Source organism: Gekko japonicus, unplaced genomic scaffold (assembly GCF_001447785.1).
Source record: "Gekko japonicus isolate JY-2015 unplaced genomic scaffold, Gekko_japonicus_V1.1 scaffold5107, whole genome shotgun sequence".
Classification (NCBI taxonomy): Eukaryota; Metazoa; Chordata; class Lepidosauria; order Squamata; family Gekkonidae; genus Gekko; species Gekko japonicus.
In genome coordinates, this window is record NW_015177171.1 from 13,578 (window position 1) to 32,919 (window position 19,342).

Below are 19,342 nucleotides of genomic sequence, written 5' to 3' on the forward strand. Positions count from 1 at the left end.
CAGGAGTTCCCCAACCTGGATCTGGCAACCTTAACACCACCACCCCAACCCTCCATCAGTAGCTTGGAGGGAACTGGCAACTCTAGCTCCTTATCCCATGTCGGCCTTCCCACTGACTGTATCACCTTTCCCTGAATGGTGTTGGGTGGCTTGTGCAGATGGAAACACCGCTGCTGTGCCCACCAGGAGTGCCACCGTTGTACACCCGGCTGCACCTCGTTCCCAGGCAGCATGTGGTTGAGGCGCGGGGGGTGGGGGGTCTCTGCAGCAGTGGGATGTTGCCAGGAACTCTGGGTCCGAGCAGCCACCTCCCCACGGGGTATGCTGATGCTGACCCTACTTCCCCCCCTTCCCATATTTCTACCTGAGCTACTTAGCCAAACATGTTCCCTGGCTGGAAGAAGAAAGGGAGGGGGGGGGAACTCAGGCAGAGACAAAAGGGGCAGCTTCTTTCGAGAGCGGGAAATGCTGCTGCTGCATCCCGAGTGAGTGAACGATCCCTTCCCTGGTGATGAAGCGATCTGGCAGTTTTACATACCCCCTGCAGTGCGTAATATAGAGACCTTTCTATGGCTGGGCCCTTGGAGCTCACAGAAGCCTTTGATTACTTGGTTCGTTTACGGCTCCAGCAATTCTCTCACAGCACTTTAGTGTACCCTGGAACACAGTTGGGGGAATTGACTGAAATTAACAAGGCATGCTTGCTCAGTGCCTGCTCAGACAAAGCTCACTGCAGGTCCCCGTGCGTGCCAGAATTCTGCGGGAACGCAGAAAAACAACAACACACCAAGTAGCCTTGGCCACACAGTTAAACTTCTGAAGAATTTCAGCTTGCATTTCATTAAAACACAAAAGTTTGTAGCTGTTACGTTGGTTGTGTGTGGATGAAATCTCTGAAGCTTGGTCGGGGGCAGTGCTCCCTCTAAGCTGTGGAGTCTTGTGAGCAAAAATTCTACTTTGTGAGCTCCTGGCATTAAAGTTGTGAGCGAGCAATTTGGCTCCTGCATAAATTAGTTTGCTCTGGAGCCATCCTTCCTGAGCTAAGACAAAAATCTGTGAGCTGGAGGCTTAAAAACTGTGAGTTAGCTCACACTAACTCAGCTTAGAGGGAACAGTGGTTGGGTGTGCATGGTTTCAAGGACCTGTGCTGGTCCTGTCCTCTCCTTACAGCTAGAAGGAAAGAAATCATGAAAACCGTCTTCTGAATAATTTTAAATAGGTTGTGCAATAGCTTTCCAAGATACAGACTTCCTTTTTCTTTAGAATACTCAGCTGCCCCCGCTCTGGGTTTAAATGACAGTGCCTCAGTTCAGATACCGCATAGTTCAAGGTGTGTTCTCTGTGTCTTGATGTGGTATCTAAGGCTGAGCCCATTGCTGGTCCAACACTCTGTCACACAGTGGCCAAAAATACCAGGTGCCATCAGGAGGTCCACCAGGAGGTCAACCTTGGGGCCTCATTGGAGAGAAAGGTGGGGTGTGAATGAAATAAATAAGTAGGTCACCATAAGTCTGCTATGGCTTGATGGCGAAAAAAGAAAATCCAACAGCCCAGGATGGAAGTGAAATTAATTTGCTCTAAAAAAATCTCTGCAGTGTTTTGATGCAGGTTATTCAACGGGGAGTCTGAATATTTGCTGAATATATGATATGTATTGTGTTTGAAATCCAGTCATATTCTGTCTCCATAGTTGATATTTGACTCAGCTCTTTAATTCCAGCATTTGCCATTTGGCATTGGCTATACAATGGCGTTTTATGGCTGACAAGTAATGGGATTTTGCATCTGAGAGCAGTTTACATTGACATGCGATGGTATTTAGTTTTTTTTTTTACAGTTCTTGATGTCACGCAATGGTATTTACTGTTTTGGAAGCCGTCAGGCTATGACGCTTAGCAGTTTGCAGCTGATGTTCAGTGACATTTCGTATTTGGCAACTGGCAGAATCAAGACAATTAAGAGATATCCATAAGTCTGAAGTATTCTTATAATTTAATTTTGGGGGGGGAGGTAAGGTGAGGAAATTTCACATTCAGGTTTGAACTTCATATTTAAAAGATGAATGGTGAAATTTTAAAAAATGCCACGCATCGAACACATGCAAAAAATTAGCTTGGCTTCATTGGCACATTTCCACGGATGGATTTCTGCCGACACAGAGCGTGACTTTCTTGCCTTTCTGTTCCCGATGCAGCCCGGGGTGGAGACCAAAAAATTATGCTCTGGGGGCGAAAACCCTTCCGTCAAAATAAACACTCAGGTGGATCCGAGCCATTTATTTCTGTTCCAATGACCTCCTCCTCACTGGATCTAACTCTGATCTCCCTCTCTCCTTCCCTTGCAGCTCACTAGTTCCCTCCTACCGACACAAACAGAGAAAAATGTCCTCCGAAAAGGTTGCCAGTCCCACCGAGGAACAGCGAGAGATCCTGGAGTTCAATTTCAACCGGGTCAACAAGCACCCCGACCCCACCACTCTTTGCCTTATCGCTGCTGAGGCCGGGCTGTCTGAGGAAGAGACCCTGGTGAGTGACACACGGCCTGCAGTCCACCCCCAGGAGCGGGGCTAAGGTTGTCCGCCTCCGGGTAGGATACAGAAATGTACATAAGGCATGATAAAAGAACTATGCTGCCTCCAGTGTTCCCTCTAAGCTGAGTCAGTGTGAGCTAGCTCATAGTTTTTTAGCCTCTGGCTCACAGATTTTTGTCTCCGCTCAGGAAGGAGGGCTCCAGAGCAAACTAATTGATGCAGCAGCCAAATCGCTTGCTCACCGTTTTAATGCCAGTAGCTCACAAAGCAGAATTTTTGGTTACAGGACTCCACAGCTTAGAGGGAACATTGGCTGCCTCACACAAAATATCATCAAAGTATGTAATGTAGGGAATAGTGAAACAGTGAAAATATGAATACAAAACATTTAAGGTGAAACAAGGAGAGAGACTTTAACATTTTACTATTGAAGTGTTATACGAAGCTTCTGGCATTTTAAATCTGATTTGGAACGAGGACTGGTCTTATATTGGCTGTACCTTTGACTTTGTAAATGGCTTAGTTCCGTCATTGATGGTTGTTTATTGTTGCTTTACCTTAAATATTTTGTATTTGTATTTTCACTGTTTTGCTATTATTTAAATTATACACACTTTGGTTATATTCTGTGTGAAGCAGCGTAGTTATTTTATCACGGCTTATGTACATTTCTGTATTGAGCTTTTTCTGTGACGCTCTGTTGGTTGCACAACCTCCAGGTGGGGGCTGGAGTTAGGGTTGCCAGTACCTGGAGGTTTTGGGGGTGGAGCCTGAGGAGGGCGGGGTTTGGGGAGGGACTTCAATGGGATATAAAGCCACAGAATCCACCTTCCAAAGCATCCCATTTCCTCCAGATGAACTGATCTCTGTCTCCTGGAGATCTCCAGGAGCCACCTGGAAGTTAGCAACCCAGGATTACAGCTGATCTCCAGACCACAGAGCTCAGTTGGAGGGTGGACTCTACGGCATCACATCCCTGCTGGGCTCCTCCCCCTCCCTAAACGCTTCCCTTTCTAGGCTCTGCCCCCCAATCTCCAGGAATTTCCCAACCCAGAGTTGGCAACCATATGCTGCTCAAACCTTTGTGGCAGATGGGTGGAATAAGCAGTGTAAAAATAAACGCCCTGCAAAACAGAGAAAAACAAATGGAACTGTTTCCCTAATGAGACGGGAAAAAGAGAGCAAAAGGGAATGTTCTCTGAGTTTCTTCTTCAGACTGCAGAGGAAAAACAACCGTGATGATCAAAGCTGTTTTCAGCCTTTGTTGGATGCTGTGCTATTGTCATGTTACGGCAGTCATTCGCCTATGGATTGGGTTGCCCACACAGCAAAATCCAGCTTGGGCATAAGGCAACAGTAGTGCAGTGGCCAACACTGTGTGAATGCAGCCCAGAAGAAAATGGTGACAGAGTCCTTTTTTGTCTTCTTTCCAGCAATAGGTTTTTCCAGATTTTCTTTTTCTACATTTGTAGGTATGACACCCATTGGCTGAAGGGAAGTTGGGAATAAATAAGGCAGTAACATATCTACAGACATTTGTAGGTATGACACCCATTGGCTGAAAGGAAGCTGGGAATAAATAAGGCAGTAACATATCCACAGACCACTCTCTCTCTCTCATATAAACTAACAGTTACTATTTGACAGAATTTATGAAGTCAAGTAGAATTCGAATGCTTGTGCTCCATTCTTTGTCATTCTTCACCTTTTCCACACCCTCAACTTATTCATGATTTTCTTGGGAGTTGATACACAAGCGCTGGAATCAGTTTGGGCACGGTTGTCCTGCAGTGTCCACCCCCGGTACACTTTTACAGTTTTGGAGTGACTTTATTTTCTTCTACACATGGCTTGAATAATGAGGATTTTCAAGGGAGAGTGCCATCCTCATTGGTGTCGTTATTGGTGGTGGCAGAGCACCCCCTTATTTTTTTAAAAAAATGGCTCTAAAGTAGTGATATAACGCTGTAGTTTTGCAACGACAGTTTAAGCAGGTTCTCTGAATTCCAGCTTTCATTTTAGAAAAAAAGTAAGTCTCTGTATCCCTCCCTCATAGAGGTATAAGGAAGAAGGCATATCTCTGTGCGGGATGGGGCCACAGATTTACTTTTAAAAATGAAAGCTGGGAATTTAGAGAACCTGCTTAAACTATCATTGCAACACTACAGTGTTTTATCACAATTTTATGGCCTTTAAAAAAATTGAAATCACTCATGGGGGGGGGAATGGTTTAACAATGATGAGAGTCCAATCAGTGACAAGTGGGCTGGAGGTGGGTGGGACAAAGAAAACCGATAGCAACATCACACACTAGGAGAAAGTCGTCTCAGAATCAACTTCCAGGAAAACACTGGCGTAAAAGTGGTCTCAAAAGAGCTGGGGGGGAAAGGGGGAAACAAAAAACCCCCCCTGAAGTGAAAATTAAAGGCACAAAAATGTTTGTGGAAATCAGAGAATAAACCGAAGAAATATGGGACCAGAACCACCAAAAAACACATGCAGAAAAGTCCCATGTTACTCTTTATTTGCTACATTCCTCTTCCCCACAACTCTTCCTCCAGGGAACTTGGGGTGGCAGGTGTTGTTCTCCACCCTCCTCCAAAAGGCCGCTTTGGCTTATGAAATACCAGAAAGTTACCTTCATGGATGTGCTCAGTGCATTATTATCCACTGACTCATTCCCTAACCTGCCCTGTCCTTACCTTTCCTTCACTGTGGGCAGGAGGGAATGTTTTGCTTACTGCCACAAGCTTCCAGTTGCTGAACAAGCAGTTGTGGCATGTGATGGCCCATTTTCCAGGACAAGGGGTGTGGAGCCAGAGCGGGCTGTGACAGCTGTCAGGACCCAGGAGGACTGGGATTATACAGAGCGACATAAATCAACCGTTAGGGATTTGGGAAGGAAGGGAATGAGGCGGACTGAAGGAAGCCTGACAGACCTGAGATTTGTTATCTCCCCAGACTTAAGAGGAGTGGTAAGGCTGTCGAGGCGGTTGTAAATCCAGCCCCCCCTGCCTGAGGCCTTGGCTGGCTTGCCAGTCTTGCAAGGTGAACCAGGGTCCAATTTGTAGTGCGTCTGCGTGGGCAGCTGTGTACAAGAGTGCTCACATGAATGAATGGGAGAGAGGAGCAGCTCTTCTCAGTCTACTTCAGGGATTCCTGACAAGAGGGAAAGGAGAGTCGGCGTGGCTCAGGGGTTAGAGTGTCAGACTAAGGGCCAGGGCTATTTTTGGGCAGGAACGCACAGGAACGGAGTTCCAGCTGGCTCCTGAGTTGGCCACGCCCAGCAGGAACTCGTTAGCATAATAGGCCACACCCAAGAGCAGAAACTCATTAGGATTGGCTACATTAGGGAGGTGTGGCCTAACATGCAAAGGAGTTCCTGCTACAACAAAAGCTCTGGGTTTTGACAACAAAAGAGGTAAACAGAATAAGAAGCAAAAGGTGGGTGTGGCTGGATGACCACACTTCTGGTAACATAGGGGTGTGGCCTAATATGCTAATGAGTTTCTGCTCTTGGGTGTGGCCTATTATGCTAATGAGTTCCTGCTGGACTTTTTCTACAAAGAAAGCCCTGCTAAGGCCCAAACTGGATGCGATGGCAACCCCTCCAAGGTCACCACAAGGATGTCATCACAGGCTGAAGGGTCCTGCCTCCGCCATGTTTTCTCAACTGCCAAAACAGCCATAACCCTGGTGGCCGTTTTGGCATTTGAAAAGGTATTGCGGGGGGGGGAGGACAAAAGAACTGTGTTTTGCAGCATTTTGAAGTCACTTTAAGATGGCGACAGAGTTCTTGTGGTGGCCACGAGGATGCGGTCACATTTAGCTTGCCTCTAAGACCTGGGAGACCCACGTTCAGATGTGGTGTATTGGTTAAGAAAGGCTAGAATCTGGGAAACCCAGGTTCGAATCCCTACTCATGCGATGGACGATAGCTGGGTGACCTTGGGCCAGTCACACTCTCTCAGCCTAATCAATCTCAGAGGGTTGCTGTGAGGATAACGTTGAAGAGAGGATAACCACGTCAGCCGCTTTGGGTCTCCAATGGTGAGCAAGGCGGGGCATAAATGAAAGGAAATCCCCATTCTGCCATGGACGTTCGCCAGGTGTCTTTGGGCCTGTCACACCCTCTCAGCCTAACCTTCCTTATGGGGTCATTTCTGTGCAGATAAAGTGGAGGCGGGGGAAAAGAAGAAGAAGAAGAGATTGGATTTATACCCTGCCCTTCACTACCCAAAGGAGTCTCAGAGCGGCTTACAAACTCCTTTCCCTTCCCCTCCCCACCACAGACACCCTGTGAGGTGGGTGGGGCTGAGAGAACTCTTGACAAAAATGGCTCTTTTTCAAGGACAGCTGTGCCAGAGCTTGTGACTTGACCCAAGGTCACATCAGCAGGTGCAAGTGGAGGAGTGGGGAATCAAACCCGGTTCTCCCAGATTAGAGTCCGCACACTTCACCACTACACTATGCAGTGCATAAATAATAAATAAGGAAATGGCCACTGCAGTGAGATCAGAGTTGCATAGTAGCTCTCAGTTGATACGAAGGAGAGGAAGCGCGTGTGGACTGTGTGTGGTTGGATGATTTCTTTTATTATGCCCCCACGTCCTGAGGTGTCACACCAGCTCAGTAGCCCTATATTTATCCCACCGTCTCTTTTTGCCCCCCAGAAATGGTTTAAGAAGCGCCTGGCGGAATGGAGGCGGTCAGAAGGGCTCCCTTCGGAGTGTGGGTCTGTCAGGGACTGACTAGAATTATCCCACGGAAGCCAACCCTGGGAGAACGGATGGCTGTCTGAATTCAGTGACGACTTCCGCTGTGAGAAGAGTGGCTATCAAAGCTAACGTGTTCTGTTATTTAACCTGCTGCCTTATTTAAAATGTACATAACCTAATTCTTTTTCTTTGGGGGGGGGGAAGGGGGAAATCATAATATAAAACGTTATGTATTGGCCACGGATGTGCAGGATTTAGAAAGGAGACACCACCGACCTCATTGGCTGCTGTGTCCCTTTTTAGAACGGCATGGAGTGGTTGTGATTAATAGTTGCTTCAACTGCTGGCAAGACTCCTAGGAGGCTGAAAGAAAATATCTTTATCTGCCATCCCGGATGGCTACGAGAGCTCGCCAGAGCAACATCCAGAAGACCAGCCTAATTCATAAGCTTGGTTCAAAGTTCTCTGCCAGCTGTTTGTGTGCTGGGAGGCGTTAGCATACACAAGAAGGCTGGATGTCCATGTTCAATTCCTAGGGTCTGTGGCTGTTCAAAATCCACACTATGCTAATTTGGGTCGCCAGCCCTGGGGTTGGGAAGTTCCTGCAGATTTGGGGGCAGAGCCTACAGAGGGTGGGGTTTGCGGAGGGGAGGGGAGGGCCCCCCAGTAGGGTATAATGCAGCCCTTTTCTCATGGGGAACTGATTTCTGGAGTCTAGAGATCAGTTGTAATTTTGGGAGATCTCCAGGCCATACCTGGAGGTTGGCAACTCCACTGCTAATGCACGGGAGGACGGAGGCACTCTGAGCCCTGTCCCCAAAGAGAGTATTGAGTTGTATGCGCTCCAGCCACTGCCAGCTTGTTTCTTGCAGCTGGACCATACTAAGAATTTCACCACAACGTATCTGCAGCGATAGGAGGGTCCCTATCTCTGTGGGGGGGGATGAAGCTATCTCGGTGCTTTTCCCAGGCTCGAGTGAGGAGAAAAGAGCTGACTAGAGCCGCACATTGAGACCTCTTAGATCCTATGAGGGAGGGATCCAAAGTGTATTCCTCCCTCCCACCCAGCTTCCTGCTCTTAGTCCAGCAGGCTCAGTCTCTTAACGTTGCCGTACCTTTCCCACCTGGGTTGGCTTGGCACAAACGGTCCAGCATGCAAGTGTGCACCTGTGCTATTAGTCCCGCGTGTACGGGATGGGTTGTGCCCTTGGCGGATTGGCCTTCAGCACAGCTGAATGAGGATCTGGGAACGCATACGCCACGGACACCTTTCCAAATTTTCGCCAAACAAAAAGATTATTTCCTCCCAGATTTGTTAATAATAAAGTCGGAAAGTTTTATTTAAACCGCACGTGTACGTTTCTTATTGATGTGATCATATGTCGTCATCATTCATCCCCAGGTGCCCGCTAATGGCAGGCAAACTCCCGGTAAGGTAATTCTTTCCGATGCCTGCCAACGCTCATCTGGTTGGCAGGTGGAAACAGGCTGGCAAAATGAGGGTGGGGGTGGTGATCTTTGATGCTGCACAATGATGTCACTTCGAGCGTGACCCAGAAGCACTGGCATCGCACTGGGGCAACACGTCAGCACTTGCCCCAAAACTCTATGGCTCCCCCCCCCCCAGTAAGTACCCCCACACACACTGCTTGCCAGGCCATCCATCCATCCATCCATCCATCCATCCATCCATCCATCCATCCATCCTTCCTTCCTATTCCTTTGTCTCTCTCTCTGGCCTGACTTATATGAAGAAGAAGAGGAGATTGGATTTATACCCCGCCCTTCACTACCCAAGGGAGTCTTAGAGCGGCTTGCAAACTCCTTTCCCTTCCCCTCCCCACAACAGACACCCTGTGAGGTGGGTGGGGCTGAGAGAGCTCTGACACAAACTGCTCTTTTTCAAGGAGAGCTGTGCCAGAGCTTGTTGTGACTGACCCAAGGTCACATCAGCAGGTGCAAGTGGAGGAGTGGGGAATCAAACCCGGTTCTCCCAGATTAGAGTCCGTGTCAATGTGTGACGATGTACTAAAACAACGTATCATATACCTAGGAATATTTAAAAATTATAACAAAATTCCGGTATGAATTCGAAAGCAAACGAATGGTGGCCGAAATCTCTGGTTGTGCTACCGCCGTGCGGGGGAGGGGAGAGTGCCAGCCAGATGGACGTTGTTGGCGTCCTCAACCAAACACCTGGTGGAATGTCTCTGTCTTACAGGCCCTGCGGAACTGCATCAAGTCACAGGGTTAGGGGTCAATGCTCCCTCTAAGCTGTGGAGTCTTGTGAGCAGAAATTCTACTTTGTGCGCTCCTGGCATTAAAGTTGTGAGCAAGCGATTTGGCTACTGCATAAGTTAGTTTGCTCTGGAGCCATCCTCCCTGAGCGAAGGCAAAAATGTGTGAGCCGGAGGCTAAAAAACTGTGAGCTAGCTCACACTAACTCAGCTTAGAGGGAACACTGGTTAGGGTGCTTAGGTCTTTTGTTGTTGTTCAGTCGCACAGTCGAGTCCGACTCTTCGCGACCCCATGGACAAGATCACGCCAGGCCCTCCTGTCTTCCGCCGTCTTCCGAAGCCCGCTCAATTTCATGTCTGTTGCATCCATGACACTGTCCAACCATCTCATCCTTTGCCGTCCCCGTCTTCTTTGACCTTCAAAGTCTTACTTTGTCTTACTTGCTTAGGTCTTACTCCTGCATTGTTTTCCAGTCCTAAAATAGCTTGGGGGTGGGACCTATTTGCCCAGCTGCGTATACTCCAGAAGTGTGGGGCAAAAATAGCACTCCCCAACAGAGCAAACTGCGGCAATAGGTTGTTGACACTATCCCTATCCCTCTCCCCCCCAAAAAAAAACCCACCCAGAAGCTGGGGTCAGGCACCGCAGAGCTGTTTGGCTGGGAAGGGAGGGAAACTTCACTTACCTCATCCTCAGGGCCTCCGGGCATGTTCCACGGTGGGGAGGGCAGGGCCAGGTGTGGAAAAGCAGGGCAGGCCTCACCCACCCATCTGCCTGAAGCAATGATTTTAATAACAGGGACAAGCAGCAAGGCTGAAAAACCAGGAACCCTCCGTTCCTCCTCCGCTTGTCCTTCTCAGGGAAGCTGACACTAAGCGAGAGGCAGAGGCACCAGAGTATTAACCACAGAACTCTTCACCAACTGCCGCAATGGGTCCCCTGCTATCTAACCGTTCGCTGAACCAAAACTGGGTCCGACTGACACACTGCAGCAAACACACGTTTCACCAGTGGGGGTGGATGGGTGGGATGGTAACTCAAGCTCCCCATTGCTTTCAACTGGAACGGCTGTACTCCTAAATCTGACAACTCAAAAGTTGTCATAGCAAAGTTTGGTAAAAATCTGAAGAACGGTGCTCTGAAATTGAGGGGAGTGTGTGAGCCCTCCAAATTGACAATATAATTGTCAGACACCCCCACCCCCGTCCAGTTATACTCAAAAACTCTTGCTTTGGCGGTGATTTGTTTATTGGAACATATGCAAGACCCAAAAGTCACCGTGTTAGAACTGAAGTTCTGGGAGTGTGTGAGCCCTCCAAATTGACAACATAATTGTCAGACACCACCACCACCCCCCGTCCAGTTATACTCAAAAACTCTTGCTTTGGCGGTGATTTGTTTATTGGAACATATGCAAGACCCAAAAGTCACCGTGTTAGAACTGAAGTTCTTTGGCGGGTAAAGGTAAAGGTTCCCTTGCTCGAAAGCCAGTCAAATCTGACTCTAGAGTTGCGGTGCTCATCTCCGTTTCAAAGCCGAAGAGCCAGCGCTGTCCGAAGACGTTTCCGTGGTCATGTGGCCGGCATGACTAAACACCGAGGCGCACGGAACGCTGTTACCTTCCCACCGAAGTGGTACCTATTTATCTACTTGCAATTTCTTGCTTTCGAACTGCTAGGTTGGCAGGAGCTGGAACTAGAGATGGGAGCTCACTCCGTCATGCGGCACCTGGGTCTTGAACTGCTGAACTACTAACTTTCCACAGCCTGCAGTTCAGCGTCTTAACCCCTTGAGCCACTGCAGCTCCTCTTTGGCGGGTATAGGCATATTAAAGGAAATCATATGGGTCCCCTCCAACCCCCAGGCATATGTCACATCCACACTTGCCTAATTGCCATGCCAACCAGGGGAGATAGATGTCCTGGCAATCTAGAGTCCGGAGATGGTACAAAAATGTACTCAAGGTCACTTCTCCTGGGAAAGCAAAAGGGGAGGAGAAGGGTATGTCTGGTGGAAAAGTTACATCTCCTAAATGCAAAGGTCGCACTCCCTCCCCCCCACACACACCCCACACGCAGGAAAAAAAATCCCCCAACCACTATGGCAACCGAAGCAAGCATAGCACAGCAAGGTTTGACAATAATGTAGCCAAAGATGTGTGTGTTAAGCAGGGCTTGTTTTGTAGAAAAAGCCTACCAGGAACTCATTAGCATAATAGGCCACACCCAACAGCAGAAATGCATTAGCATATTGGGCCACAACCCTGACAGATCAGCTCATTAGCATATTAGGCCACATCCCCATATTACCAGAAGTGTGGTCATCCAGCCACACCCACCTTTTGCTTCTTATTCTGCTTACCTTGTTTGTTGTCAAAACCCAGGGCTTTTTTTGTAGCAGGAACTCCTTTGCATGTTAGGCCACACACCCCTAATGTAGCCAATCCTAATGACTTCCTGCTGTTGGGTTTGGCCTATTATGCTAATGAGTTCCTGCTGGGTGTGGCCAACTTGGGAGCCAGCCGGAACTCCATTCCTGTGCGTTCCTGCCCAAAAATAGCCCTGGTGTTAAGTGCTGTCAAATGGCCTCTGACTCATGGCACCTCTATGAATCAATGTCCTCCGAAATGTCCTATTGTCAACAGCCTTGCTCGGGTCTTGCACACTGAGGACCGTGGCTTCCTTGATTGAATCACTCCATCTCATGTTGGGTCTTCCCCTTTCCTTGCTGCCCTCAGACTTTCCCTAGCATTATTGTCTTTTCCACTGAGTCTTGTCTTTTCCTAACATGACCAAAGTACGATAGCCTCAGCTTAGTCATTTTAGCTTCTAGGGAGAGTTCAGGCTTGATTTTATCTAGAACCCTACTTATTTGTCTTTTTAGCTGTCCATGGTATCCATAAAACTCTCCTCTAACTCCACATTTCAAATGAATCAACTTTCTGCCTGTCAGCTTTCTTCCACTGTCCAACCTTTCACGCAGGGACAAAGAGAACACATGCTAAATCTGACCAAGAACAACACAGAGTCCATTTGAAGGCCTGTGAGGTGGGGATGAGTAGCAAAGAAACAATTATTCTTTGCTACTATCAGGTCAGTAAGTGTTGAACCCAAGGTTTGAGCCCCAGATAGAGGGACCATGACTCAGAGGTAGAATGTCAGCGTTGCATGCAGCAATTAGGTCTCATGAACATGAATCTGCCTTATATTGAATCAGACCACTGGTTCATCAAAGTCAGTGATGTCTACTCGGTGACTCTCCAGGGTCCCAGGTAGAGGTTTTTCACATCATCTACTGCGAAATCCGTTGGCTGGAGATGCCAAGGATTGAACTGGAGACCTTCCAGATGCAAAGCAAATGCTTTGCCACTGAGCCACAGCTCCTCCTCTTGCTTGGACAGAATTCCCATGCTTAATCTTCATCATTTCCAAGCAAGAGGATCAGATAGTGGTTGATGAAAAAGACCCCTGCCTGAGACCATGGAGAGAGCTACCAGTCAAAGTAAACTTGGAGACACCAGTGGTCTCAGTATATGGCCACTTTATGCGATAGCTGCGTTATGTACGCCAACCATTGAATGAGATCGTCTGAAACTCTGGAGCTGGGTATCATCAATATGCTGATAACTCCCAGCTATCAATTTCTTTAAACGAGCTTCTAGAAGCTGCTGTTTTGGCCCAGCACTGTTATCTGGTAGTTATGGTCAAGTGGACTGAGGGAGAACAACTCAACACTGGGTCCAGGCAAGATGGAGGCGATGCTGGTTGGAAAGGCTGGTATAACAGTAGGGACTGGACTGCAGATTTTGGATCGGGGTGATCTTGGACAGAATCTGCTAAAAAACTGGGGATTTAGTTAGATCCTGTCCTTTCAGAAAATCCAGTGTCTACTGTTGTGAAAAGTGCTTTCCCCCCTCAATTATGTTTACCACAGAAGTTCTGTCCCTTCCTAGATGTGACTGATTAGCCACACTTATCCATGCTACGTTAACCTTAAGGCTGGATTATTGTAATGTGCTGTGTGTGGGGCTGTCCTTGAAGACATCTGTGACATTTCATCAAGTTTGAGATGTGGTGACTCTTTTAGAGTTATATCCAGGTAGTCAGCCATGTTGGTCTGAAGCTGTAGAACAAATTTAGACCGATTCCCCACAAGAAGCTGTGCCTCTGTCGCTCTTCTGTTTCCCCCGCTTGCATTGGTCAATTTCACACTATGTGCTGCATGGGCACATTTTGACCCACAGCTCCCTTGATTTTCCCAGCGTCTTCTCGAAACTTGTCTTTTGAGATCGAGAAGATGTGGGGAAAATCGGGGGGGAGCTGTGGGTCAAAATGCGGCCACGTGGCAAATAGTGTGAAATTGACCAATGCAAGCGGGGGAAATAGAAGAGCAACGGTGGCACAGCTGCTTGTGGGGAAGTCCAGTGGCACCTTTAAGACCAACAAAGGTTTATTCAAGGTATGAGCTTTCATGTGCATGCACACTTATACAATGGAATGGGAGGTAAGGTTCAAACTTATAGACGGACTGAACATTGACTGAATGTCAATGGGTGACCTCAAGGAAGCTGTTTTATTACAAAGGAACTTCAGGAACCTAATGGAAAGGGAAATTGCTGACTTACAAGTTATTGCCACACTTGGAACAAAAACCTCCCCAGGACTCAACAGGGATATTGGTTTCTTATCTCATTACATATGCTAACTCATTCAGTCCTCACATATGTATTCTCATACAGAGGGACTATACATCCTCTGTATCTTAGTGCATTTCCTTTTCAGAATAGTATATTAGAATACTGAATGTAATACAAGAAATATTGGAATGTTTGGCTGACATACACTGCTCCCACCTCGAAAAAGAAAGTAAAAATGCTGTTAAGTGACCTCCATGCTCTGAGAGTGAATGGAGAGTCTCAGACTTATTTTGGTATATTTATTGGTTTACAACTGTTGACCTTATAACCTTAGCTTGTTATTTAATTCTGGTTTTCCATATCTTAAAACATCTTCATCATGTTACATGTTAATTTGCTGTTCAGCCCGTTTATAAGTTTGAACTTTTTGGAGTTACATTATCTCCTGTCTTGAGATGGTTGTACAGGTGGCCTTCTGGTTTCTGAGTTCACTTCAAGGCACTGATTGTTACCTTTAAAGTCCTTCATGAATCACATACTTAAAGGACAGTCTGTCATGGCAGGAACCCATATGACAACAACATCTATACCAGTAGCTTCTTCTGGTCAGGCAAGTAAAATCTGCTGCAACCCAGCTTTGGTGGCCCTTTTCTTGTGGAACTGTGAAGTATGTGCCATCCTCCTAGGTCTAGTAAACTCTGTAAAACTGACCTGTTCAGGAGGTTGTTTGAGGTGGATAAAAATATTTGCAGGTTTTATTCTTCTGATGTGGTGTGGCTTTATTATTGAATTTGCAAGGTGTGTGTGTTATTGTACGGTGCTTTGGTTCCCACTTCAAGACAAAAAGTGGTTTTTAAGTATTTTAAATCACTACAGGAACAAACTTGGGCTAGATTATGGTACATATGTCTTGAAAAGCAAGTATGTCACATTGGACTGAGGCCAGAGTTCTTTATAAATTCAGGAAGAAGCATCAAGTAAAGTTTAAAATAGCTTTACTTTGCAGCAGATTTTGTGGTTGAGAACATTTCATAATTTTAAAAAAAAACCCAGAAACTAGCAGTGTCATGCTGAACAATCATTGGAAGCAAAAGTCAAATACAATGACACTGAGAAGAGACCAGGCATGTTAATATCTGAAAAAATGCAGACACAAATACATGTAGGGTTTAATTGCTCAGTATGGAGAAATGCCCCCCACCCTAGAATTCACCCCAGTAATTCAAGTATGCTTTGTTCATGATGGAACCCAGCTATAAACTTATCTCGCAGGAAGGAGGGACGGGGGGCTGAGCAATGAACAAAATACAGAAAACAATAAACATACAAAATATATTGTTCTATATTCTATTAAATGTTTTTGTGTCAGTTTTTCATTTTCTGTATTAACTTATGTATTTTGTTTATTGTGGTTTGTTTTTCTCAGCTTTTCTGATTACATAATTCATTTTGAGTTGAGAGTTTTCCCCTTTATGTTGCTTTTGAACTCTAAACCACTGCCACTTCAAATAATACTAGCCTCTCCCAATGAAATACCATGTAGAATAAGTATCAAGTACAGGTAAAGAGGACTCTGTGTTTTTACCTTTTCTTTGTACCCTTGTTCAGCCCGAATGCCTGAACAGACTGTGTGTATTCCTTTCATTCTCTTTGTTATACTTTGAATGTTTGAAGACTCATCTCTGGAAACACACCACGCCCGTTTGGTCTTGCTGTGTTAAGTGTGTTAATGGGGAGGGACAGCAGGTAAGCTTGCCATTCCTGGACCAGGACAGCTCGAAATAACAAAGTTGCAATGGCTTGCTCCTGCACTAGCTTGTAGGAGTGAAGCAGGAGGTATGGCAACCAGGTGGAGTCTATAGATGGCAACAGAGGTATGAAGAGCTAGACCTGCAAGAGAATCTCTCTGAGTCATTGATGGCTGTGTTACCCAGTTTGTTTTGGCAGCCCCAGGGAGTGAGCCTTGGGATCGTTGCAGGGTTTTCCAACCTCCCAGAGACCAACCTGAAGGAACAGGAGGGGCTTGCAAGTCCTTCCTTCACAGGAATGGTATAAGGTTAGCTGTGTGTCACAGTGTTCAGATTGGTTTGCATCTTGAAGAGCTTACAGAATCCCCCAAGGTAGGATACACAACTGTCAGTAGACTTTAGCATCCCTTATCAAAGAACAGAGTTGACTTTTGTCTTTCCCATGTAGTGATACCAAAAGGAGTGACATGAATCCTAATCTTGATACCTGGTTTAAATAGGTTTTCTCTCTGTTTCAGCCCTTAACTATGTGGTGTGTGAGGGATGGTAACTCACCGTGGTGCTTTCAGAGCCAGACTTTGGGGTGGAAGTACATGAACCTGACTCACAGGCTCAATAGGAGGGCCCTAAAAGCAGGCTGTAGGTAGCAAACTGAACTGAGCACAGAGGACTTATTTCTGAACAAAAATACATAGAATAAGGTTATGTCATTTTTGTTTCTCTTGGAAGATGGTGGGCTAGGATAAGACAAGTTTGCTGACTGGTCATACTCTGCTTCACATCTGAAGTGTGCATTACTGTCATGTGCCCTCCCCTCCCATAAGGCCATTAAGTCCAGAGTGCAAAATTTCCCAATTGCACCATACGATTGCAGGTCATCTTTATTCAAACCTGTTACTGGGTTTTTTTTCGCATGGGGTTTTTCCTGCAGTTTGAGCGCTGAACTGCAGTGGTTTCTCATTTCTTGTCTTTTCTCCATACATTTTCAAAACATCTTTGATCCAATTTGAAAACAGGCATGGAGAAACGATGAAGAAGCCATTGTGATACAACAAATGGAAAACAATGTTGTAAGGAAGCGTGGAGAAAAACCACTGAAGTTCCACAATGAAACCACAGGAAAACCTCCATCTGAAAAGTCTGTTTCTTTAGAAGATACATAGGATCAGCCTGCAGCTATGACATCTTTTCAGGATACACGGTTCTCCTCTCCTGTTTTTTCATCCTCACAATAACCCTTTGAGGTGCATTAGATTGACAGAGAGTGACTGGCCCAAGGTTCATGGCAGAGTGGGAATTTGAACCAGTCTTCCTGGCCATAGTCCAACATGCTAGATCCTGTGCGTGTTCAGTCAGAATAAAGTCTAGCATAATTCAGTGAGAATGCTCCCAGAAAGTGTACATGGGAAGTTGGCCTAAAGCACTATTAAAGGAGAATTTTATGTGTACAAATCTGCAGCCCCTTTCATATGCCACATGTGTCAAGAAACAGAAAACCACCTTTTTTTTGTAACTGCAGAGTATTAACTAAGCCTTTAATATTAGGAACATAGAAGGTAAACCACCAGTTCTTACAGAGCAATCAATATTCTGGTGGTTAAAAGAACACAGGAGATTTCTTCAAACAATCTGCATCTTCCTGAAGGGAGAGAGAGTCATCTGTTTGTCAGGTACTCAGAAACATTTCCTGTAGATGTAAAAAGGACCCCGTTCCTCATATTCTTTTCTGTGAACCCAGAGCTGCTGGAAGGCCTTGAGGGACGCTAGTATGGAGCCTCCCGTCCATACGGATGTTTTTCTTTCAGGGGAGGCTATCATCACGGGTTTATCATTCGTGGATATCTTACTCAGTTCTTTCTGAAAGCGGTCAGCGAAGCCTTTCATTGTGGTACAGCCCCCGCACAACAAGATGTTGTTCATCAGGTTCTTCTTGAGGGTGGCATCACACTTGTTGAGGCTCATCATGGTCAGGAGAGGAAGGCCCAGCTGCTGCGAGTTTATCAAGGATGGCTTGAAGAGCATTTCGGAACACATGAACCTCTCTCTGCCGATACGGATCACTTGCCCGTCAGGAAGCTCGTATTCGATCTCGTGTTTCCCAAGAGGTGCGTTGGAGTCCTGCTGCAAGTCCAGTGAAGTGAAGCAGTAGTTCTCTTTGATGTCTTCTAGGGTCTTCCAGTCTTTCTCTGAGAACAGTTTCACAGACTCGTTTAATAATTTCATGAGGTATTGGGTGACATCAGACCCGGCATAGTCTACCCTTTCTGTAATGCTTGGCAAAGTGTAGCCTTCATAGATGGGAACGACGTAAGAAACCCCATGGCCGCTTTCCACAACAAGGCCCGATGTCTTCCCGTAGGAATACATTGACAGTCTAGACTGATAGGCAATGTGCATGGCAGGGGTGCAGAACGTCTCAAAGAGCATCTCTGCATATTTCTCTCTGTTGGTGGTGGGACTCAAGGGAGGATCCGACACCAGGACAGCGTGTTCCTCAGGCCGAATCTTCATCTCCTTGTGGAATATATACTCCCATATGTCCTGGATGGTGTCCCAGTCCACTATGATTCCATGTCTCAGAGGGTTGAGAAGCTTCAGGGGTATTCTGGCATCCTGAAGTTCTTTGCCAACAAAAGTTTCTTTCCTGTTGTCTCCTGTTTTCGCAGTTTCCTGGAAGTGCTTACCCACGGTCGATGAGATCACATGGGCTGGCTTCTGCTCCCCAGCAAACCCACACTTGCAGGACCCAGTCCCGATATCGATGACGACAGCTCTGGTCTCCTTCACTATCATCCTTCGCGGCGCCTCTCCCTCTTCCTTGGGCTTGGCGCTGGGCTTACCTACTGGCCCTTTCTTTACTGGCATAGAACTAGAACTGGCACTCCCTCTGCTCGACATTTTCTTCCCCAGTCCTCATTGATTCTCATTCTCTCTGGTTGCCACGTCACATGGTAAGAATGCACACAGCGGTTTTAAAACCTTGATGACGTAGGCATTGTGCATTATGACATCACAACATGCTTGCTTGTAAACTGGAAGAGGAAAAAGCCATAGAGCACAAATCCGTAGAAAGAGGCATTGGGGTTAGCCACAGGAGATCACGGCTACCTGTGCTCAATTCACTTAGTCTTTTAAAAAAATGTTGGGTATTTCTTGATGCATCCTAAATAGTCTTAAAAAAACAAAACAATTAAATATCTGGTAGCTTAGTGATTACTTTTTTTGGTCTGTTTTTGATACTTCTGGAATATTTTCAGGCATATCACTGTGGAAATCTGTGCTCTCAGCCTATCCACTTGGTCTCTTTCAGGAATGAGGAAATGTAAGCACAAGGTTTCATTTGCACATGATAATATTTATTTATTAGTTCAATTTATACTCTCTTTCAGGAATGAGGAAATGTAAACACAAGGTTTCATTTGCACGATAATATTTATTTATTAGTTTAATTTATACCTCCCCGCCAAGGCGG

At 46.4% G+C, this 19,342-nt stretch overlaps 2 protein-coding genes across 2 annotated transcripts; one reads left to right on the forward strand and one right to left on the reverse strand.

The window, feature by feature from the left end:
• The first annotated feature begins 2,341 nt into the window (after nt 1-2,341).
• HOPX (HOP homeobox) lies at nt 2,342-7,900 on the forward strand. The gene is made up of 2 exons (XM_015428362.1): nt 2,342-2,525; nt 7,204-7,900. Exons 1-2 carry the CDS (start codon nt 2,382-2,384, stop codon nt 7,279-7,281), a joined length of 222 nt encoding a protein of 73 aa, XP_015283848.1. The 5' UTR covers nt 2,342-2,381; the 3' UTR covers nt 7,282-7,900.
• A 9,644-nt stretch (nt 7,901-17,544) lies between these two features.
• On the reverse strand, nt 17,545-18,768 carry ACTL7A (actin like 7A). Its single transcript, XM_015428361.1, has one exon. The coding sequence runs from the start codon at nt 18,766-18,768 to the stop codon at nt 17,545-17,547; it is 1,224 nt and encodes a 407-aa protein (XP_015283847.1).
• Nucleotides 18,769-19,342: the final 574 nt, after the last annotated feature.